Source organism: Chelmon rostratus, chromosome 9 (assembly GCF_017976325.1).
Source record: "Chelmon rostratus isolate fCheRos1 chromosome 9, fCheRos1.pri, whole genome shotgun sequence".
In the NCBI taxonomy this organism is placed as follows: Eukaryota; Metazoa; Chordata; class Actinopteri; order Chaetodontiformes; family Chaetodontidae; genus Chelmon; species Chelmon rostratus.
This window is the reverse complement of record NC_055666.1, coordinates 14349930-14374776: the sequence shown is the minus strand read 5'-3', so window position 1 is coordinate 14374776 and position 24847 is coordinate 14349930. Positions and strand designations below refer to the sequence as shown.

Genomic DNA, 24847 nt, shown 5'->3' with positions numbered 1-24847 from the left:
CCATACATTGGGAAAGAATGACAGCATGACCGCTCACTAAACACAAGCATACACTACATATACGTTTTTTACACTGGATTTTTTTCAGTCATTTTTAAATTTTTTTTTAGAGTGAAAGGGAAGTGATAGCTCATCATAGGATCATACATAGTTCAGTTACAATATTACAGTGTTAGTTAGATCGTCATGTCAAAGCCAGACACAGAAAGTGTTGTGTTTTTTTTTTTTTGCTTTTTTTTTTTGCTTTGCTTGTTCTCAAGCAAAAATCATAGTCGGTAAAAGAAAAAAATAAACTTGCGTTGAAAGGTATCACACTATAGCATTTACAAATATCTAAAGAGGTTTAGTGGATGCCATACAACATCTGTGGGGCGTGAAGATTGTAGTACATAGATGTTTGGCAGACAGAAGTACATACAAATATCTCCTGTGCGAGTAATGAAGAAAAATGATAATACAAAAGAATAAAATCATAGCCATCTATCTATTTATATATATATTTCTCTATATAGTATGTGTTTCCTTAGAGCAGTACATGCAGCAGCCACTTAATGGAGTGACGTCATACTGAGCCGCAAAACTTTGGGGACGTGGCAACAAGTTACAGGCAGGGGAGGGGGAACCAACAGAAGCAGGTCTTGAGGCATGTGTGTGCCCCTTTTTCAAAACCTCCTGAGAGAGGATTGGTGGGATATAGCTGTGGGATGGGATTCCCTAGATGCCCGTATTTTTAGCAGGTTTCAATTACTAATGTAGAGACAATCTATGAAAAGTCTACGCTACATTTACAGCGTACATAAAAGCTAATGTGCGACTCAACGATCCAAAACAATCAATTTAGAGAACAATGTTCTTCTCTTGTACATGGAGGGGGAGGGCCAGCCCACGGCACCTGTCTCCTCACTTTATCCCAGGACTCCACCCCTATAATCTGCCTCATCCCACCTGGTCCCCTCTCATCTGTGGCTACAAACAGGAAAATGAACAGCGTACTGTAGTTCTTGCAAGTTAAAAGCACTGAACCGTTGTGCACTTAAAGAGACATCTGACAAGAGTTCAGGGCATAGGAACCCAACTGGGCTTCCCCAGGCCTCATCCACATTACTCCATGCTGTTCTCAGCACACCACAATGTTCAGAGCAGGCCATTCCCAGGATCGATCCTGAGCAGGGGGTCAGAGCGGGGGTTAGGTGCAGTGTCTGAGGGTAAATAGGGGTGGGCATGACACGCAAAAAGCAGTTAAAGCTATGACAAAAAGAAAAAAATCCAGAGGATGCAATAGTGAATCTCTTTAGAGAATAAATGAAAACAAAACAAGTTCACAGACTTCATCACGTGAAGATGGGTGACCGTGGAGAAAAAGGCAGTCTGGGGAGGAGAGGATGGCTCGTGGCAGCCTGGGGGAAGTACAAGCGGGTGAGCAGTTGTAAACTCAAGGTATCAGGTAAGGACTGGTTGCTACCAAACATTCAAAGCAGAAAGCATTTGGCTTTTGCTGCAGCAGGGGGAGAAGAGACAGTGTTATCAAAATCTCAAGACTCTCCTAATATTCTGTAAGATTTCATCAGAGTCCACTGACTGGAAGCGGAGTCACAAGCCAGCTCAGCTTGACTCTCCACTCTGTGATCCTCAGGAGAATGGCAGGTATCCTCCCATCTCGCCATCTTTCCGGTGCTCTCTGCATTCCTCAGTTGTGGCTCTGGTTGGAGAAGAAGCTCTCTCTGTCCTTCAATGCAGTGAGCAAATACAGAGTGATTGCAAAGGATGCTGTGTCCATCCTGAGAGAGTTGATGTACACATGCACACCGCGTAGGTGACTGTGCAGGGCAAAAAGCTTGCAGTGTCTAGTTTTAAGCACATATCTTTGATGTCAGTTGATTCTCTCTCCATTTTTATTTCTCTCCCTTTCTCTAGGTCTGAAGTGCTTTCCATGCCTACTTTGTCATGGTACGTGTATGTATGCGTTTGCATGTTTGAATGTGTGAGCATGCGCGTGTGCATGTGGTTTCATTGCGATCTCTGGAAACACTGTTGGTAAATATCAGAGGAATCTGCAGCAGTGTCATGTTAGCCTTAGTTTCAGTGACTCTCTCCTGTGCTATTTACAAGTAATGTGTGTCCAGCTCCAGATGGCATACATCTGTCTCAATCTTCGTTGTCTTTCTTCTTTTCCTCGGCTGGCACAGAGCTTTTTGTTGTTCTTGTACAAAGTATTTGTCTTCTCTCAGAGAGAATGGTTTACACATCATAGTTGGGGAGGGGGTAAGACAGAGGTGCCAACGTGCCCAGTGGGTTAAAGGAGAAAAAATTCAAGACGAGGGCAAAGTGTGGTCCTTCCTTTTTGGGAAAGATGAACGACATGAGTTGACAGGGTGTATAGGCACATAGGGGCGTGGAGCAAAATCAATCATTTTATTGTTTATCAAGGCAAGATCAATAATTTACCTCAGTGAGAGACTGCAGGTAAAATAAATCTTGGTAAGGCCAGGTTCTTTGAAATATTATCAGTGAAAATAGGTGATACAATGAAATTGGAAAATCTATAATAGTTTTCACATTATCTTTTTGCCCAGTGGACTTTGGTTGGTACCTCTGTTTTAACAACGCCCTTTTCTTCTTTGCTGTTTTCACTTTCTGCTCCTCTACTCGTCTCCATCATCTTTCCCCTTATCCTTCTTGTCTTTCTTCTCCTTCTTCTTCTTCTTTTTCTTCTTGGCCTCCTCTTTCTTCCCAAAGGTGATGAAATCGCTCTTGTCGTCCTCTCCTCCCTGGTTCTGTCTGATGGATATTATGGCAGGGGAGCCAGGGATGATGAAGGCTTCTGGGGGAACCTCCCCGGGCTTCAGGTGTTGTGGGGGTGCACCAGGACCGCCGGGGCCATAGCGAAAGTGCCAGCTGTTGCTGTCTACACCAGCACCCATTGGGGGGGACACCTCTCCCCCTTCAGCATCTGAAAGCAACATAGAGAGATTGATAATGGGTTACTATTTGCTATCTATTTGCTTTGAACAGATGTGGTTATCAAAATGACCAAATGTTATTTTCTTACTCATGGAGAGCATAACATTTGCCACCATTATATTCCACTCGCTCTGAATTGCAATGTAAAAAGCAAAATTCTTCAGACACTCTCAGATTTCCTAAGCCTTTTTCCATCTCATCTGTGATGCATTCTGCACCTAAATGAATGTTATAAAGGCTGCTTATGAAACACACCAGCTTGGAAGCACAGTTGTCTGCATATGTTACAGGTTGGGTCTGTCTGTCATGCATGCAAATGCAAGGGAGGATTGAACAAATAACCAGACGAGATATGATAAGAGATGATCTCGCATTCTCTCGCAGCCTCTGTTTTATGTGATATTAAGATATTGTATTTAGCTATTATTGCCTGTAGTAATCTCATTTTTTGGTAAAAACCTTTTATTCATCTAAAAAATAACAGTTTTGTCATATTTCTGTAGAATACAGGGTGACCTAATTTAAAGTTGAACTTCACTGAGCTGCTTCTGCACCAAAACAAACATGTTCTCAGGATGACAGGTACACTGTGGTGGCTTGTATCTTTTCATGTGTATCATCTTCATCATGTATCATCATCATGTGTTTTCATATCTTTTTGATTTCATCAGAAGTTGATTTACTACATTTGCTTGACAAACCTTCCTGCAAATAAATATTATTCATGGTCTATATTTATAATTAACATTATTTAATTTAATCATTAATAGATGTCCAAATGTTTTCTTAATCAAAGATTAACTTTAGCCTGTTGTTATATAATTAATTAATTAATATCTCTATTTCGTAGCATCTAGTGTTTTTAATTACTACATCTCCATTTTGATTTCTTCTCAGACAAATCCCCCCACTGAACTCCACCATGAGCTCACAGAACATGCCTGTAGGAGGAAGTCTCAGTGGCTGACTGTAAAATTAGCTGCTGCAAATTAAATAAAAGGCAAAGTGCAAATCTGCCCTGAGCTTTTATCAACATAAATCATGCCTACTGTGTTAAAACTTCGACCGCAAGCAGAGTTCACTGATATCCACAGCAGCCACTGTAAAAAAAAAGAAGAAGATCTAATCGGTCAATAATGAGCTGCATTCCACAAAGAACAGCCACGACATGATATAAAAGGGGGGAGGTGGTGAAACTTAATGGGAGGTTTCCAAGACAAGACTGCTAAATGGGCAATGAATCAAAGGCTCCCTCCTGGCCAAAGCTAACATCCATGGCACTGGTTGATGAAACATTAAATCCTTCATCATTATGTTAAAGGCAAAAGGTAATAAAGCACAGCTGTGTTATTTTAGAGGAATCTAACTGAACTGTTTTAAAAAACAATGTTTTACTTTTATCAGATAATTTGTTGTCTGCCCTGTACAGGAAGTCCTTGTGTGTCATATGATGTTTGTGTAAGGTAAATATTCGTGTTCAAAATTAAAACAGCATCTCCTAAGGTGACTGGGTCTAGCTGAGCAGCCTCCTCAGCTAACGGACAAGTGAGAAAACAGCTTTCATTATTGCCATAGGTTTCATCGTCTACTGATCTGCCAATGGACAGAAATGTCTTGTCCCCAGAATAAATGACATGATCAAAAGGGTTATCACATGTACATAAGTAATTCCTTGTTGGAAAGGACATTGGTAAGAAAAGTGCACACGAAGCAAACACATCATTATTTAGTAACTGGCAGGTGTGACTGTATTTAGGATGGCATGAATAACCAACCTGACCATGCATGAAGGAGTGATCACACCCGTACTTCATTGTCTGGGTGTGTGTCATTAATGTCTATGTGCAGCATAACAAAACTAAGCACAGACTACCAGCAAAAAACCCGTCATTCTGGTTATTTCCTCACAGCAATGACCTACTTGCCACAGTTGCCTCACATATTCCTTTTATTTCTCCGACTCCTTTTCTGAGTTCTTTCCAAAGGGGAGATTAACTGAGCAGGGCTCCATCCAACCAGAAGGAACAGTGTCTGGAAGAAGAAGCCTGACCTCATGCAGTACCCATGGCAGAGAATACCAGCCTACAATCTTATCTTACCCGGCCAGGCTCAAAATATAGACGCTATGTTTGGTTTCAGTTTGCTTCATGCTGCATCTCCTACACAAAATGAACTGCCATCCTAAATATAGTTGGGGAAAGAGAATGGAAATGTTACTCTGACTAAACTATGTCGGGTGTAGGCTGGATTTTGTCCAATGACCTCGGTGATACCAGAGATAGTGAGTCCCCACGAGTCTCATATGCAGTTACTGTGTTTGTGTTTGGCAGCTACAATACTGCATTGCATTGTTATAAAGATGCAGGGTGATGAATAATGAAAACTAATTGAGCCATAAGTCACTCACATTAATAAACTTGAATTTGTCAGATGATGGAGTTTATTAGTTCATTTTTTTAAATATAATGTACTCCCATCCTCTTTATTGTTCCATCCCTTGTTTTAATTCATATTTTGCTGATTCTTCTTACTTGTTTGGCCCTCCATATTCTACTATTTTCAATTAGCAAGTCTCAGTGAGATCTGCTCACAGTGAAAGGTTCATGGAGTAAAGCCATTGCCAACATGACGTCCCCTGCTTGACATTCAATCCTAATCAGTCATAGAGGCACACACTGCTGTAAAGCTCCTCCTTCTGCAGGAGAACTGTCCAAGTTGAAGTAGACAATGGCATTAAATTGAATTGTTTTAATGCGTGAACCAAAACACACACGGATTCAAGTCTGAAATACGGCTGGGATGATAAGTTGATTTACTGTTGGTCAGTCAGTCAAGAGACAAACTAACATGGTAAATTGAATCGCTTTGGGTTTTGGACAAACAAAACAAGCAATTTGAAGACGTTACCCTGGACTTGAGGAGATTGTGATGAGCATTTTCACTATTTTCGACTTTTTATAGACCAAGATGTGAGCCGATTAATCGAGAAAATAACTGGCAGGAATTTTGTGTTGCAGCCCTAGTCTGAATTTTCAAAATCATGTTTAATTCCCTCAGATACATTAAAAAAATCAGCTTTGGACCACCGTGCAAGAATTAAGTGGGTCATGCATTTGAATTGTTTCACATCATTATTCCCCAAAAAGCTCTCATACTTTTACTGACTGTGACAACACAGCTGCAAGAGCCACAGAGAGAAGACAGAATTTGACAAAGAGACTGAGAAGATCAGCACAGGGCAGGCTAGATCGAGTCGCTGCTTTGTCCACATGTAGACACAGAGACAGCCAGAGTCACATTCATTTCCAAGGCGAGAGTCTTCTCCCAGTTGATAAGCCCTCATCTGACTCCCCAAGCAGAAACATGACCCTGATTCTATAATCTCAAAATGAAGGCCAAAACAGGGGGAAAGGAGCACGAAAACACCAAATGAAAAATGCAGAAATCTGGATTGCTGGCAACGCTGTGCTCTAAAGCGTCCACTCTCTTGCCTCTAAGAAATTACCTGTCTCACTCAATGGGGAACTTGATGAGACACCAGTGCCTCCATGCAAACTTAAATCTATAAACAAAACAACACCCTGGAGAGTAATGAGTCATGCTGAGAGCAGACAGATGGAAAGGGGTAAGGGAGGGTTTGTGAAAGGGTCAATGTCTTATGCTGGATTAAAAAAAAAAAAAAAAAAAACAGGCATCATGGGACACACTGTAGTCTGGCTGTGTTAAACTCTGGTGCAACTGAAAAGGTCATATCATAATAGTCTTCATTGCTTTAGGGGTTTTTTTTTATACTTTGTTAAGAAAAAACCCCCATCTCCAACAGCATATGTAATTTGGATGTTAGAGACAACAATGGCGATATAGGCTTTGATCTGTGATGGCAGCTAATGTCCACTCCCTCTATATTTAAGCCCCTTCATCTGTCTCCTTATACCATGTCTTCCCTCACTTTATTTGCTCTTTTGCTCTTCTCTACGTCCTTTCCTTCAGCCTCACCCAACACTGATCTTCACACAGCCATTGCTTCAATCTGATTTGTCGATGGCTGTTGCAGAGCAAAACTTCCTCTCTTCTCGCCTCACTGTTCTTCAGCCTCCACGTTTCTCTTCCCCCTCCACCTTCTCTCTCTCTCTCTCTTTCTCTCTCTCTCTCTCTCTCTCATTTCCCCTGACCTTTCAACTAATCTTGCGTGAAAACTCAGCCAGCCGACACCCGTCCCTCCCAGTTATTGACAAAAGTCTTAATCATGCCTATCAATGTTTATGGCAACATTAATGTGATTGGGTATTAAACAGCTTGTCCATCAACAATAACTTCCAGGCACATTAGAGACAAGGATGGTTTATTTGTTCCACAGTGATGACTATTGCCCCCAGCTCTATTACTCTCTCTGTGTATCTGTACCTTGCACAGTTTGAAACTTTCTGTATTTGATATGAGGGACACAAGGCACGGCAATCAATAATTTTGCATTAGAGACTGTGATTTTCTCTACATCTCCCTTCTGGGTTTGATCTCTGAAGTCTTCAATCCAGAATCTCTGCGTGTGAATGTGCCTTCGCTCCCATGTGCCGCCCAAGGTTTTCATAGCCACTTAAATCACCCAAGCTCCATTTTGCCACGTCTACTTTATTCATCCCCTTGTCTCACCCTACCATCGGCCAGTTGGGCAGAAGCGCAGTGGAGCGCAGTGCAGCGTTACATAACGAGCTGAGGAGGAAGGGAGGAGGAGGAGGAGGAGGAAGAGGGGCCAGGAAGTGCAAGGATGCAGATATGAAACACGATGCTCACCACCAAAACGGAGGGTGGGAGGGAGGGGAAAAAAATGGATTAAAAGATCCTGAAGGTGCGATTCATTTTTTTTCACCACACTGCAGTGGAAGAGAAATCTGTGACTGTTATGATGGCAAACAGTCGGCTGGGACCACGCCCTCCTTCAAGATAGCACCTGTGTCGGTTAGTGTGCTGTGCAGTGTGCGCCCATTTTGATAAAAACAAAGTGTGATGATGCTGTCTATTCAAAACCTAATTCTTATTCATGTGTCTGTGTTTTCACTGATATGCCTCAGTGGTGATGGAAGAATATATTTTTGCGCCTGCACAAATTACCATATATTCCCCAATCTGCTAACAGGAAATGAAATAAAGAAATAAAACTGTGGTGGGTAATCATACAATAATGATGGCTGGTTGCCGGTTTTTAAGAGCAATTATGCTTCTGCATATGCATATTTTGTGTGTGTGTGTGTGTGTGTGTGTGTGTGTGTGCGTGTGTGTGTGCGTGTGTGTGTGTGTGTACGTGTGTGCGCACGCCTGTTTGGGTTTCATGCCAGACTGAGCACCTTGCTGTCTGCTCCCTGCTGGGCCATGTGGCAGATGGTGGACACAAGCAATCCCAAGTGACAGGACTTAACACAATAAAAATAACACTGAAAGTAGGTGTACATGTGGGAGTTTGAGTTGCTATCTGTGTGTATGTTAGTATGTGTGGGTGCTATGGTAAAATAAATAAATAAATAACGGAGAAGTAGAAATTGATTTATTCTCCAGAGAGCAACAGAGAGAGAGAGAAGAGCTGGCAAGATATCTTAAGACTCAGGGAGCACAGAATAGGAACCAAAATGAGTGACAATAAAGGAAAGCAAATAATTGAAGTAGAGAACAGGAAAAAGATGAGGCGGAGGGATTCAGAAACTGTAAAAAGTCCATGACAGCTTCCAGACTTTTCTACTTTGCCTTTCTGACTGTGCCAACAGTCAAATACACCTTCACTAAAAGACTGCAGCTCTAAAGTATGAAATCTAGCCTTGAAGTGAATCAGTTGCCTTTTTTTAATCTTTTCTTTACCTCCCTCTTTGTCTCTCTTTATGCACCACTTGGAGAAAACACTCAAAATTTACTGATCAAAACTCACACCTATAAACTGTAAATGGATGAGGTCATGGTCTTAGATGTTAATTTGCAGATCATATGGTCATGTCCTGAGGCACTGAAAGATGAAATCCCCAGCAAAATCTCCTTTTCCTCCATCATCTTGCTGTATTTCCTCTCCCTCTCTTGGCCCTTTGCCTCCACCCTTGGGTCTATTTATGCTTTGACAGGTGCCTGCTGCAACTGATTACTGTTCACTCTAATCATGTGTGTGTGTGCGATCTGTGGTGATACAATAAAACAATAAACCTGCATCAACCTCTGCAGTACACCACCGCCCCAGTGAATGTAGGTCACTCTCCTTCTGTTACTCACTCCCCTGCTCTCTCCTTCACTGTACACCTCTTACCTCCAACTCTCACTTTCTAAACATATCCCTCCCTCCTTTGACTCCGTCACTTCCTCTTGCTCTGTTTTAGCTTTTGCTCATGTACTGTGCGTGCATTTCATTCAACACCTCCCTTTGTCTTGTCCTTCACCTCCTCATGCCACAGTCTACTTTTTCGTTCCCCCTTTCCCCCTCCTTCAGCACCTTTTGTCCCACACCATATGTTTGCACTCCCCTTTCACAGCCCCCCTCCCTTCCTCTCGCTCCTGCCAATATTAGGGGCCATGAATGGTTGCCGTGGAAACTACATCCTCCAGTGAGGCAGTAGGACATTGGAAGGAGTCATGGTGACAGTGCTTGTGCTGATGGAGAATAATGCTGCAATCTCTCTCTATCTCTCTCTCTCTCTCTCACTCTCTCTCTCTCTCTCTCTGTCTAGTCTAACCACTCTCCCCTAGCAACAGCAGCCTCCTGCAGCTTCCTCTCTTTCCTTTGCTACAGTCAATCATTCTGATTTACTCATTGTCGCTCCCTCCCAAACAGTTTATGTCCATCGGTTCTCTACCTCCCCATCCACCTTATCCTTTATTGCTCATTCTCTTCTTTCTTTTCGATCCCTGGCTTTGCAACCCGCCCATCTCCCTCCTGTCTCTCTCTGCCCATCTCTCCAGGGTATGGTTGCGATTCTGCACAGTTTTCTCTGAATCCATATGTGCCCTTGGTTTAGAGACAGAGCTGTGAAATAGAGGGAGTGACAGAGGAGGGAGTGAGGGACAGCGTTGGACAGCAAGCAGAAGAACCCTGATTTCATTAATGTGGGTCTGTTAATCTGGGTGTGGGCTGTGCTCCATCTGTCACGGTCGGAGCAGCACACAATGCAGGCAGCCAAAACACACTTAGAAACACAGCCAAGCACACACAGGCACGTACGCATAAAAATAGAAGACAAGATGCACCGACACAGACGCACAAATTGATACCAACACACAAATCCACACACTGACAATCAGAGGGGAAGAAAGAGGGGCGTTGTCGGCTGTACCTCCGTGTCTAACATCGAAGCAAAAAATAGATTGTTTGGCAAAACAACACCCTGAAGGTACAGCACACAGACGGAAACAATTCCCTCAACACACCAAACTCCCATATACTCCTGCTCCCCACCTAAGGACCACAGCCTGCCTAACAAACAAGATGATTTAGATATAAATAGCACACAGTATGACTCATAGCGACGTGACAGGCCACAATGAATCAATATCTCCATTTCTCTCATTTCTGAGACATGATAAACACAACTTGAATGTCAGAACACAAATCTTTCTCAATCTTGTCCTCCAAGCTCTAGAAATAACCACTTTTCATATTATCTGACACTTTTAAACCAAAATTATCCTTAATCCAAACCTAAAATGTGACCTAAAGCTGATATAGCCCTCAGCTAATATTTCCATTCTTAACCTGACTAACGATAAAATAGAGAAGGGACAGTAAGCCTTTAGGCACAGCAAGGTTAGCTTGTGCACAATGTGTTGTTCTCGAACTGCCACGGCTTAATTAGACCACCTTAAATCCTCACCAGCTGATCTTGTTACCACTGACCCACCCTGAGGACGTCACTACTGCCTGTTCTGCTCTCTCTCTGTCTGTCTTTCTATCTCTACGTCTCTCATGTTTTGAAGTGCCTGCAGGCTGTAAGTACTCAGCCAAGGCAAGAAATCGATGGCAGAGTGGAGGCGGCTGTGTGTGTGGATAGGAAGGGACAGTAGTTAGTGTGTGGGTAGTTTGTCTGCCTGCTCATCCCACCACCTGCTGTCTATAAAAGACCAGGCCATTTATACAACCTTTCTTTGAAAGGTTGTTTTTTGGGGGAGCTTTTTCACCTTTATTGGTCAGATTGAGAGTGAAAAGGCAGACGGGGGGAGTGAGAAGGGGGCATGATATATAAAAAAGGTCACCGATTGGAATCAAACCGGCAACATTGTGGCATGTGCGGTAACCATTTGGCTAGCAAGGCGCTCCCACATTCCTAATCACAACAAATCACCTTTTTATCTACACTTAATTGCACTACCATCCTTGCTCCAGTCCTCTCATTGTACATACGTCTGTCTAGCTAGTTCACCGGTCTCCTCCTCCATTTTTCCCTATCAGGCCACTCCTTTCTCAATTTCACTCTTAATCCTTTTTGACCCTGCTCCCCTGTCATCATAAGGAAAGTCAAGAGTTGACAACTGAATTCTCCTCAAAGTACAGAGGCCGCTGACACTGTGTCTGCAGTGCATGTTTGGTCATACATCTTGGTTAGGGGCATCATATGCAATGACATTCACATTACAATGTCCATGAAATGTCATCTAACATTGAGTGTGCTGTCATTTACAGTTTTGTTATGCTCCAGTGTCTTGTTCTTACGATTCATCTAGCGCTGTTTTCTAATAAGCCCCTTTGCAGTGCTTTGTCTGAGCCTTGGCGAGGTCCGTCCTGGTGACGGCTAGATGGCCAGAAACATTTTGTAAATAAAGTGACTTATTGCCACTGTGTGCCTGCAGCCAAGACTGTTTTGCAATTGAAATTCCTGATGGCATAAAAACATTAAACGATTGTTTACTACATGGGAGCAACATAAAAATCTAGCACCACAAAATGGCACAATTATATAATGCACAGATATGTCTATATATTACATAAAAATATTGAAAGCTTACAAATATATTCAAATATTGAAAATTTTCTATTGTTGCCCACATCACCCACCCCTAATCTTGTTCTTTGTGAATGTGTGTAGAGCTACAGAATGAAAGAAAGCCACATTAAGTGGGGAGGGAAAGTAATTGTGTTTTATTATTCTTCTCTAATGTGTTCTTGAATGTTTGTCCTCTGTGGCTCAGTGTCTTATGCCCCTGTAAACATCTTGCTGATAATCCAAACAGCTATTCACTCTCTCTCTTCCTCTTTGTCTTTCTACTGTCTCCCTTCCTGATGCAGAGATATCCATCTACGCCTACGTAGCATGTGTCATTTCCTCTCCCTGCAGCAGTGGGAAGGGGTTGGAGTGGGTTGGGGCGATCTCGTAGCTGATACCTCTGTTTTCCTCATTTTATTGCTCTCTTGTGGTTTGATAAGCTCTTTAGGAATGTACAGTTATGGGTACAAGATAGTCTTAACTGATATTGCCTGTGTCATGGAATGTGTTGCACAGAGATCCATTCAACTGAACTGCAGACTCTTTAGACCTTGAGGAATAGACCAGGTCCATGTCTGCCGAGCAGACATCTTACTTTGTCTAAGATTCTTTTTTTTTTTTTTACCGGGACTAAGACGGTATTTAATTTAAATGTGATTGGTTTAGGTGAGAGTAGCATGACAGATTCTTACCAGCGGCGCTGGATGCAGTCGGCCAGTTCTGAACCAGGACCCCTTGGGCTCCCTGCATTACTGAGGACTCTTCCATGTGCACTGAGCTGGAACACAAAAAACAACAACAAATGCACATATTACACGCTAGGAAGACATTCTCTCACATAGTATATACGAAGCCATTTTAAATTAAACCCCACACCAGAGAAAAATATTTTTATACTCAGGTAAACGAAAATGTTATGATTGTTTCACATTATTAAACCATACTCGCCCACATATCTATAATGCACAATAAATTCAGACCTTAGTACTCTGTGTGAGGTTACTAGTTGGAGGTGTAGCAAACACAATCCAAGATATGCAATGCTCAGATTTGGATTAAAGCGTTCACCCTACATTTTCCTGACATATTCTGGATTATGGATTACAGAAGGCTGTTCTTCCATTTTCACACTCGCTATGTGGGATTTCAGCACCCTCCCCTCTACTGAAAAACACCACACTCTCAGTAGTGCTGAACAGCAACTGAAATGCTGCTAGTAACCAAAGTTGCCTCACACTGCCTCTATTTTAAAAGGGAAGCATTATACTTCCCAGCTCTGACAATAAGATTTTGTGAAATCTGTGAATCACCACTGCTTTCTTAAATGATCCAAGAAAGGAAGATAAAACCTCTTTTAAAAGGTCAGTTCACCCAAATTACACAAACATACTGCAACAGCCTAGCCATGAGCACTTACCCTAGCCTTGAACAGGATATTTTCTAACCATTCAGATAGTAGTATGAAATCATTCTTCTGTGATTTGATCACACCACCGATCTAATAGTTACCTTCAAGCTGCTGGGTGTTAGCAGCAGAGTAAAGACTTTCTGAACCTAGACTTGATTTTGTCAAAAGCAAAATTAGATATCTCAGATATAGAAATATATATATATATATATATAAAAAAAGGACAAATGTCTTGTTCCTCAATGCTCAAGATGGTTAAAAAATGTACAAATCGAGAGCCCTATGTACAGCGGTTCTGTGAAGAGCCCAAAAGTGATTTAGAGATGGAGGCCATTTTAAGTGCTGCTAAGCAACAGAATCATCAAGGTGCACTGATAAAATGTAATGGCAAACACTGCACTGATAATGTGCTTTCAGCTAATGTCAGTCCTTCTTTCTCATTCTTCATCATCTCATATTCTTGTACTGTCCGTAAACACATCATCGTCATTTTGCACAGCTAATTATTTCTCATAAGGCTAAATTTACAACTACACTCATCACAAAATGAACTCATGTAAAAGCACAACAAGGGGGAAATGTTGTACATTCCACCAGAAACTGAACAAACAATAAATAGGTCAGTGCATTGCATGTTGTTTGGGTGTGGTATCAAAAATCTCTCATACAAGCTCTGATTACAGATGAGCATTCAGTGAGGCTTGGTAATGGGACATGGGGAACATCAACTTAACACACATCAGGGGTTGTGAGTCATGAGACAGATTTAGTATGGTAGACTGGTTGACACAAGCCCATTAACTCTCCTTAATCCCTGCTGTAATTATGAGGGAATCCGTGTATCATTAATGACCCTCAGATGGTGGACAGTTATTAATCTGAGATGAAAATCAGAGTGCACACATGAATGCATACACACAACCCTGACTCCAAAAAAGTTGGGACACTGCATAAAACATAAAAAACAGAATGTGATCATTTGCTAACTCATCACAAGTGAGGATGAGTCGAGGTTCACCACTTTGTGAAGCAAATGATTTCACATTTCACACAGCGGCCCAACTTTTTTGGAATCAGGGTTGTACAGCATGTGCATCTGCAGTGTATGGATAATGTATAATCTAAACTGCATTGCACTTGCAGACTGGACTGTGGCACTAAATTATAAATACGGACTGTATCAGTGCAAATAAGGTATCACATGATATGAAATGCATACACATACATGTGCAGTAACCATATCTATCTACAGGAAGTGGACAGATTAGATCGATTATATATGTAGATATGACAAGATGATAGGTGGAACGATTGAGATACTTTGCCTGAGTCTAGCTCATTAAGCCTGTGACTTTTTGTAATTATGGTGCCATCTCATTAGCGTGACCCTTGACTTGGTTGGGTCCATCTGATCCCACAGCAGGTAATAGCCCAGTGTTTTATGGGTAATGTGATCACTGGTGTGGTCATGCAGCGATCCCTACATTCCTGATCGGCCATCTTTACACCTGACTACCTGCCCTTCATCCATCAGTGACCCCCTCTCTGCTTACCCTTCCCTCCTTTCAGCTTTCCATCTGTCTATGGCAACACTAAGAGAGCCATTTCCAACGGCATCCCTCCTCGCTATGTTACTTCTCTTATAATTTTACATTCAATTATTTTCAATGATGATTACAAGAATAATAATTTATACTTATTAAAATGTGACATTTGTAATCATATTTAGGTCATTTGGGAGTTTCTAAATTATTTTAACTGCAAATTCAGTAGAAATTGTGTACATTTGGGAAATGTAAATGTGGCAAATGGGAAAAACAAGATGGTAATTATTCTGTTTTGGGAATGACTGATGCTAAGTCCCTCTCCTTTCCCCACAACACAAATCACAGCTGAGCAATGTGCTGGCAGAAAAGATGATCTCAGACACCTTGACTGCAACAAGCCAATGCCTCACCTGGCTCTGTCATGCAAAGGCGGAAAAGGATATGATTTTTTTCTTAGTCGCCTTGTATTAGGGGCACACTCTGTACCCTTTTCATGTTGATGCTGTTTATTCAATTTCAATTTCAAAATATCACCTGGCTAAATATCCTCTAATAAGTCTTTAAAATTATATGTTTAGGTAATGGCCTACCTATGGGTGGCAAGCTATACTAATTAATGTCATCAAAAGCAATGCATCGACTGTTTCTCTAGCATTAACAAACTTGAAAAGAACCAAAAGGGTTTTGTCTTAATGGAAGATAACATGGCTTTTAATCTTTTGAAGCAAATTACTATTTTGTTTAGTTTATCATTGCCTACCCAAATTATTCTACTTAAGCCGCAAAGGAATGTTAGATGGGCATCATCTGGATACACACACCTTTGCTTTAAACACACAGTATTAAGCTTTTATGTTTGGTCTCCACTGCTGTATGACAGGACTTCTCTCTTTGAGTTAACATAAGAATGACTTTGCATTCATTTCATGTCCATATTATTTTAGATCTTAAATGTACAGTATGCCTCACTGGCAAACTGTAGTCATTTAGACTATTTGAGGATATGTTGCACACGACTCCCAGTATCATTATACTTGTGTGGCTAATTGAAACCTTCTTCAAAGTTGTCTGGAGTAGCAATCAGTCTTAATTAAGGGTTAGTGGTGCTTAAGATCAGTCAGAGAATGGTGAAGAATTTGTTTCAATCGAATCAGGTGGGACAATAATGTGCACATCCTTTGGTCTTCAACAAAACATGATGAAAGTGAAAGTGACTGGTGAGGTATGATGAGATACTTACTGCAAAGTGACAGGAAAAAAAAAAAAAATGGGATGCTTACCTCTGCATTACACCTCCTGCTCTCAGGGAGGCTGAATATCTCCAGTCTGCACTCGGCACTTTGGGCTGCAAGAGAGAGTGAGAGGAATTGAGTCTTAAGTACAGGCGAAAGCCAATACCATCTCATTAATAAGTCATGGCGAGAACTGCTAGTGCATGCGCGTCACGCATGCACTAGCAAACACACAAACTCAGCCACACACACATACACAAACACACAACCATGGTGACCTGACTCTCAAAAGGGAGGGGACCTTTGTACAGAAGTGAGTGATGAAGTGAAGCTTGCAGGTGCAATCATTTCCTCCCATCCGCACACCTCCTTTTCCCTCCCTACTTCCATACGTGCACTTTGACCAAAAAAAAAAAAAAAAAAAAAAAAAAAAAAAGACTGAGAGATTTCGCTCCAACAGCCCACTGACCCTGGCACTGTGATACATTGGCCCTGAGGCTACATGTCCAGGGGTGAGTCCACTCAGATTAGCCTGGTCGTGGTACGCTCCATTATCATGGAAGCATTGCAGAACTCTCACAGTGCTGTATGTACTGATGACAGACTAAATTCAAAGTTACAGCTGTTTACGTAATGCCCTCGACCCCTTTCTTTCTATTCGCTATCAAAGTTTTTCAAAATGTGAAAATCAGTCATCACAAAATGACGTTGCATGTTTTTCATCAATGCCTTATCATGGCTTATGAACAGATTCTGCTGTATTTTTCCTTTTCACCCCTCCCCTACTGTTCTGCCTCTGTATATTCACCACCTCTTCTCCTGTGCTGTTGAGTTCTTTCTCCCTGTTACATCCTCTTTACACTGATCAAAACCTTGTGTTTCACTGGCACACAGTCTGCATGAGTCAGTCTGACACATCTCTCCGTGGTAACTATGCAGAGCCCAGTCTACATTTTACCCTGCACCCACCGCCCTCCGTCATTTCACTCCTGTGAAGGTCACAGGTGGAGGAAGGAGGGGGGAGGGGAGGGCAGATATCAGATTAACCCCCTCGGCCAGAGGGACACAAAGGGACACCACATCACTACAACTGACATCCTAATATGAGACTTCAATGTCTGTGCTCCCAGTAAACTATATTTTCACAAATATATGAAGATTACAACATTTTAAAAAAACTTAGGTTAGAGGACTAAAATTAATTTGTGGTATAGATTCTTCTGTAAGATCAAGCTCATGGTGCAGAAAAATGGGGTATTAACCTAACCACATAACTCTCATTTCAACCTAAAGCACTGACAGAGCTAAACCAATCTGACTGAGAGCACTAAATTCGCCCTGCTTGGCCATGCAGTTCGTAAGAGACCCATTTGCAATCCCATTTCTTTTCAAATATGACAGATGTTCATTTGCTGCTGAAGCTGCATTGACCTCTATGAGTCTGCAGTGGACATTCATCACCCTTGAAATCCAATATTTGGTCTTAATGAGAGAAGCCTGGTATTCCTCCTGGAGTCAATCAAACAGGAGAATGTGTACAGGGATACACAGCACTGCAGCACTAAAGACACTTATCTATAATGGCAACTGAGGGTGCACCTGATTATTTAAAGACAATCGCTCTTCAAAACACAGCCGGTGGCTAGATTGTCTTATATTTGTCTCTAATTTTACCTTTTGCACAATGCACGGGAAGACAGTGAGATACAAAAAAAAAAACATTCAAAGTAAAACCAGATTGTCCACAAATGGGACTAAACGGCTTTGCTAAATGTTGGCCCTGTTGCGGCATGCCAGTGGCCAAGGGGAGAGGTCTGCTTGGCCGTATGCTGTTAATGGGGGCAAGCACACACACACCCGCACTTGCACATACACACATTCGATACAAGCACCTGGAACCTAAACAGTCTGATATACTCCCAAGGGAAGATATACATGCAAAACTAGAATGTTACCAGTCAGTGTTGCAACGCAGGAAATATAAACAAAAACAGAAGAAAAGAGGGAAAAAAAATCTGTCTTGTGCTGAGGAGGAGAAATCAATACGTTGTGTTTCATCACTGGAAAGGTAGAAACCAAATTAAGTGGAAATAGAAAAGAAGATCCCACGGGTTTTTAGGGTATTCATTTCGGTGCCTGGCGATACATTGTAAATCAGGGAATAAAGGCAGCTTTTGGTTTGGCCACTCAACCCTTTTCTCTCGCCTATTTCTCCATTCTTCCCTCTCCCTCTGAGTGAACACTCCTAGCATGGATACAGAGCTCACACCTCCGCCATCAACACTGTGTCCAATCACCTTTCATCCCCCGCCTCATCTGCGCGGAGCCAGCCAATCCACGCACAATACCGAGAAACACATCGATGCCAGTTAATTGCATAGCAAGAACAAACATGACTGGCATTTAATGAGGAACACGGCAAGTGTTAACAGAACAATTATCTTAAGCATTTCTTCATTCCTCTTTTTATCACACAATTTCTCTAATATCCTTTTGTGCACTGCACAGACAGACCCACAGAGGCTCTGGGGCAAACACTAATATACGTAGAAAGCAAATAATGTTTGTTTTATCCTAATAATACTGTTTGTTTTACTACAACCACAAATGATCCTAACAACTCATATTGTCATCAACCTTTTACATGGGAAAATACAATGAAGCCATGAAATGAAGCCTCAGTCTAAATAAAACACCAATTCCTGCCTTCTTCACCGATTCCCAAACTCTGGCTTACCTCTCAGTACCAGCGAGGTACGTGACCAGAAGAGGATATTTTGGTGCAGTGTGACTGGTGGCCCTCATAGCTGATGAAGGCTGCACTATTTCCCAGACTCTCCCTCTCTTAGAGATGACCACTGAAAGCCCTCTGGACCTACTGGACATCAATACTGTGGCACACAGCCCACAGTAGACAAATGACACTGGCTGTGTGGGGTCATAGGTGAGCAAACTATTGAAATCTACTAGTTTGTTTTGAAAAGAGAATAAGTAACAGGGAGCAGAGAAAGAGAGCGAGAGACGGTTCTTGGAAAATACTTTGATTACAGCTCGATGCAGAACTGTGGAGGACAGGTGCACTTTAACATCTCATACCCTGAATCACCAAACAACTGGGCTTTAGCAAGGGTGGCACAAACACAGACACACACACAAAGACACTATCGACCACATCCAGCAAATGGGAGCACGCCCACCTGCCCACTGACATAAACACACAAACCAGAGAAGCTACCCACACTTGAGTATGCCATCTTAAGATGCAGACCTGAAGATAAATAGCATGTAACAACCACGAACGGTAATAATTGAAGCATATACATAAACAAAATAGTAGTATCTCTTTCTTCATCCTGATAGACACAGGTCATAAAATGTGTTTAAGAGAACTTAAAAGGACTGAGCAGACCCTTGGAGTGCAACACTTTTCCCCCTTTATACCCAATAAATGTTTATATGCCACACAAACCTGTCTAAAATAGTAGCAAGAAGGTAGAATTTTTAAAACCTAAACATGCAAGAACAGATGACAGGCTTCAACCACTCCAGAGCTATAAATGTCAGCTGCAATCCTACTGCAAGAACACCGCCCTAGAGCAAAACCTGAACCATAAATCTCTGAGAATTTTTACAGCTTGTGCTTTGTGTGTCATTTATTGTCGTGAGGCAATCTAAAGTAACAAATACAGAGATCACACCAGGCACACACCTGAATGGCAGTTGCGTCTGGCATACTGAGACGCCGTACAAATATCTGGCTCTGTCCGCTGTGGCTGGTGACGTAGCCCGAGCCCCAGGTGCCACTGTGAGGCCGTCCCGTGTTGTAGAACATAAAAGTGTCACTTCCTGACGTGGCGGTCAGGCATGTCTTGTAACAGTATGTTTTGGTCAAAGACCCATTTCCCCGCACTTCAATATAATGCGGTTCCACTTTGAGGTCACGGCGCAGGGCCACATTGTTGTTTGGTTGCCCTCCACCTGCACCTCCACCTCCACCACCTCCTCCTCCTCCACCTCCTCCACCTGCAGCTCTTCCTCCACCACCACCCGCTGGGGCAGCCCCCTCTGGGACACTCTTCTTGGATACGCAACATGGAGAGCAGGAACCAGGCTGGGTGCAGTAGGCATGGCAACGCACAATGGCCAGCACAAAGACCGTGACCAGGAACACGAAGGTTGTGGCACTCAGGGCAATGATGAGGTAGAGGGTGACATTGGAAAACATTAGGGGGCTGTTGGGCCTGATGATGCGCTTGGGGTCAGGGGTCAACTTCGGTGGCAGCTCCATCACGTGCACATGGATGGTGGCGGTGGAGGAGAGAGGCGGTAAGCCGTTGTCGCGCACCAGAACTGTCAAAACGAAGGAGGTGGAGTTGTCCTCGATCACACGCCTTGTTGTGCGGATCTCACCTGTGTACTCATGCACCTTAAACAGGTCAAGGTCTGCGTTGGTCTGCTCCAGGGCAAAGAGCAGCCAAGCATTCTGCCCTGCATCACCATCCCACGCTGTCACCTTGCTAACCAACACTCCTGCCTCAGCGTTTTTCATCAGCGTCTCTGTGGTGCGGCTCCCATTGGCAGGTGGGTAGACTATTCTGGGCACATGGTCATTCTGATCCATAATGTAAACATACACTGTGGCTACACGGCTGAGGGGAGGCACACCATTGTCCTGGGCTTTAATCTGAAAGTGAAACTCTCTCAGCTTCTCAAAGTCAAAGGCTCGCAGGGCATAGGCCTCACCTGTATTAGGTTTGATGCTGACATAGCTGGCTACAGGGATACCATGGTTGTTGTCATTGAGGACTGTATAGGTGATGCGTGCATTTTCTGCAGCATCAGCGTCTGTGGCCTTAACAACACATAGAGGTGCACCGGGAGCATTATTCTCTGTAATATAAACAGTATATGACGTCTGTTCAAAACGAGGAGGGTTATCATTCACATCTGCAACGTCCACCTTAAAGGTCATTTGAGATGACAGGGGTGGGGTGCCTCCATCAACAGCGTTGACAGTGACATTGTAGGATGAGATGGTTTCCCGGTCCAGGAAAGCAGATGTGACGATGGTATAGTGGTTCCGGAAGGACTTGATCTTAAAAGGCAAATGGGGCATGATCTCCAGGGTAACTTGTTTATTTGGTCCAGAGTCACGGTCATTCACACTGATCAATGCTACAACCGTGTCAGCCCGGGCGTCCTCACGCACAGGGCTGGAAAGTGAAGACAGCACAATCTCAGGAATGTTATCATTGACATCCAAAACTTCTACAACTACTTTACAGTGTACTGCCACAGGTGCTGGCCCCTTGTCCATAGCCTGTATATACATTTCATATGAGTTTGTCTCCTCATAGTCTATATTGTTTTTCACACGAATTTCACCAGTGTCTGTGTCCATGGAAAACATCTGCCTAACTCGTTCTGGCGTGTAGCTGCTGAAAGAATAAAAGACGTCCCCATTTGAGCCCTCATCGGGGTCGGTTGCGTTTAACTTGATGACCAGTGCGCCCTTTGGAGAGTTTTCGGACAGTTTGACTTTGTACACGGAGCTGTCAAACGCAGGCACGTTGTCATTGGCATCAAGGATACGTACATTGATTTTGGCCGTGCCAGTTCGCTGTGGGGTGCCTCCATCCATTGCTGTCAGGATTAACTGATGAGAGGGCATCTGCTCGCGGTCAAAGGGCTTTTTGAGAATAAGCTCGATGTGCTTATTATCGGAAAAGGGCTTAATAGAGTCAAGGGTGAGATGGTCGTTTGGGCTGAGGCGGTACTGCTTCACAGAGTTGGAGCCATCATCTGCATCCTGAGCTCCTTCGATGTGGAACCGCGACCCGGTGGAGGCGGACTCCGACACCTCAAGCTGATATTCATCTCGAGGGAACTGCGGCGCGTTATCGTTCACGTCCAAAATCTCCACCTCCACGTTGTGCACCTCCAGTGGATTCTCCAATACCACCTCCAGGTTGCGTGAACAGGTGCCACTGAATTCACAAACTGTCTCTCGGTCAATGCGGTCACTCACCACCAGCTTCCCGGTTTTGTGATTAATGGTGAAGTATCTCCGACCACTGTCCGACGTGATTCTGATTCGTCGGGTGGAAAGTTTTCTCAGGTCCAAACCCAAATCACGGACAATGTCACCGACCAGTGCCCCGTTCTCCAGCTCCTCCGGAATGGAGTATCGAATTTGTGCATTTGTAAGGCCACTGAGTACGAAAATAACCAAATATAAGGAAAAAGGCACATTCTCCTTCACGCTGTAACAGCATCGCGCCGTCACAGCCATCGCAGGCAGGCAGAATTTGCAGACGGGTTTGAGAAATCTTTCCGCCTTTTCAGCTTGCTGTGCGTCCCCACCCGCCTCATTAAAAACGAGGGAATAGTCCGTGCATAACTCCGACTATGTGCAGGACGACCACCGCATCCTCCCAGGTGCCTGTCTAAACGGAATTTCCCCCTGTGCATCCATGTTTTCCTTTGTCTGTAAGGGTGCTGTTTTTAAATTTCTCTATCCTCCGAGCAAGGCTGACTTTCACTGATGCTGCCTATGGTCTCTCTCTCTCCCTCTCTTTCTCTCTCTGCCTCCCTCCCTCCCTGCGATGTGGTGATGGTGTCTGTGGGCAAAAGGGGAGGGGGAGCCACTCGCTCAAACGGTGCTGGCTGCATTTCAGCACCTCCGATAAAACGATCGTGCACCATCTAATACAAATAAAAACCTGAAAGACGAAAAGACTGGAGTTTTATCCATCCACACATCTGGACGACGCACACGGAGCGGCCACTGTCATATGCACACTGACTTCGATTAAATGAATTCGGCACAATCGTTTTCCCTCTTTTTGTCAGTGCCACCGCCCTTTTCATTGTGCGCTGGGGAACTGATTTATGTTCCAGCCTGGCGATTAGACGTCCTCACTGATGAAAACACACCATTACCCAGGAGTCAAACGGAAAAGCAGATTTCTGATACACGCACACTATATTTTGGAGATAAAAGGAAACTGAAAAACAAATAAGGCAATTGGTTTTAGTGCAGCAAGTCTCAGTAATGTTCAGTGTTATGATTTTAAAGGAGGTGATTTATTCGAGTTTATTTCGCAACAAAAGGAAAGTGACAGGTGAACCGAGGGGTGCGTTTGAGGCTGTTCTCTGCCTGTTTTCGACCACACAGCCATCAGACCAATAGTGCTGTGGATCTGGCTGTCACCTTGTGTCTGCTCACCTCAGGACTGAGACACTGGGGACTTCTGTCAGCACAAAAACATTTTCTGTTCCTTCATATCACTTTTCCCCTCAGGGGCGTGACACAAAATTCTGGACCCTGTACATTGTCTATAAGGGCCTCTCCCTGCATCCCTGGCTATTCATTCTAGCATCTTTGTGGGCACATGGTGCCCTGTATACTCAGTCCCCTTTTCCCTTTCAGCCTTACGCCCCTACCACAGTGACAGCTGACAATGCTTTGTACTTATACCACTACTGGATGTGGGTGCTGCAGAGCCCTTTGCGGCACATGTTCATTCCCAAAACTCAAAGCCTGTGATGATCATGAGGATGTTCACTGGTGACGACGCTAAACGGGTCATGGACAAGATGCTCCAGATGTGACCCCTTTCCACAAAATACAACACTTGCCTCTCATAGGCCGTAGTGTTTATGCGCACATGAACCCCGCAAGAACTAATATTTAAAAGTAAACACATCACTGATTCACTACATCACTTACATTACATCATATACATTAAGTCACCTACAGCTTACAAATCACATCAGTCTGATTTCAGCTGACAAGACATATCAGATTCCACATTGCCAACCAAGACATTTTTGAAGGTGTAACTGGCAGAAAGGTCTGAACGGCAAATTTATAGTGTCAGAAGTGGTGACATTAACACCCAGATCATCCTGCTCTGTTGTCCTCTGACCTACTCTGTTACTCTGACCTAAGAACCCATGTACCTCAATTAAATTCATATTTAAACTGGTGATACACTAATGCAGTCAACATGACAGAGAGAAATAGGAGATCTTTTGGCTCTTTTGGCAGCAAAACAATGCCTGCTGAAAACTTAATCAACCACAGTGTCCACAGTTTCACATAAATCTGTCTTGAACAGCCTGAATATAAATACAGAAACAACAATGATGCATCCAGTAGGGTACTGACATTAAAACTGTGTTGATGTGATCCATTGCCCCTCTGTAAACAAGTTGTATGCTGTGAAGAAGTGGCCTTGTGAGGACCTGAGTCCTCTTGATTCACCCTGGCCACTAGGCCAAGATGAGCGTCCACTGCCCACATAATCTTTTTTTCCTCTCCTGGTGTGATGCCACTCTCACCCACGCCCGGTCTGCCCATGGCGATGACAGCGCCTGGTATCTCAGGAGACGGGGAGAAGACAGTGACTCACTTGGATGCTGCTTGTGGATGGGTAGATAGAGAGCGACTCTTCACACTCCAAGGTGACGAGAGGGAGGTGGTGAAATAGGGAGTTGGAAAAGCAGCCAAATGTCCGTTGAAGGAGGACAGATTATCTCCATACAAAAATCCCTTCAGTGCATTTGTAAAGACGTAATTTGTGGTGTAGTTCAACTCTAATGGTATCAGTGGGTTATATTAATACCAGAGTGTGCATGTTGTACTCAATGTGTATTTCATATAATGTCATATGAATATTTATTTTTGCCTATTTGTAGTGTTTATGCAAGTGTTTATGCAAACCTTTCTTAAAGAGTTACTTGGCATGG

General features: G+C 43.2%; 1 protein-coding gene across 3 annotated transcripts; it reads right to left on the bottom strand.

The window, feature by feature from the left end:
- Window positions 1–194: 194 nt before the first annotated feature.
- Window positions 195–22385, bottom strand: pcdh2ac (protocadherin 2 alpha c). 3 transcript variants are annotated; one of them, XM_041943528.1, is made up of 6 exons: window positions 20138–22385; window positions 19801–20101; window positions 17174–17183; window positions 16142–16206; window positions 12599–12684; window positions 195–2950 (listed from the first exon to the last, which is right to left on the bottom strand). In XM_041943528.1, exons 1-6 carry the CDS (start codon window positions 22383–22385, stop codon window positions 2643–2645), a joined length of 3018 nt encoding a protein of 1005 aa, XP_041799462.1. In that variant the 3' UTR covers window positions 195–2642. The 3 variants fall into 3 exon arrangements, with proteins under 3 accessions (XP_041799462.1, XP_041799460.1, XP_041799461.1); XM_041943526.1 differs by lacking the exon at window positions 17174–17183 and having other exon boundaries at window positions 16142–16207; window positions 19795–22385; XM_041943527.1 differs by lacking the exon at window positions 17174–17183 and having other exon boundaries at window positions 19803–22385.
- Between the last annotated feature and the right edge of the window lie 2462 nt (window positions 22386–24847).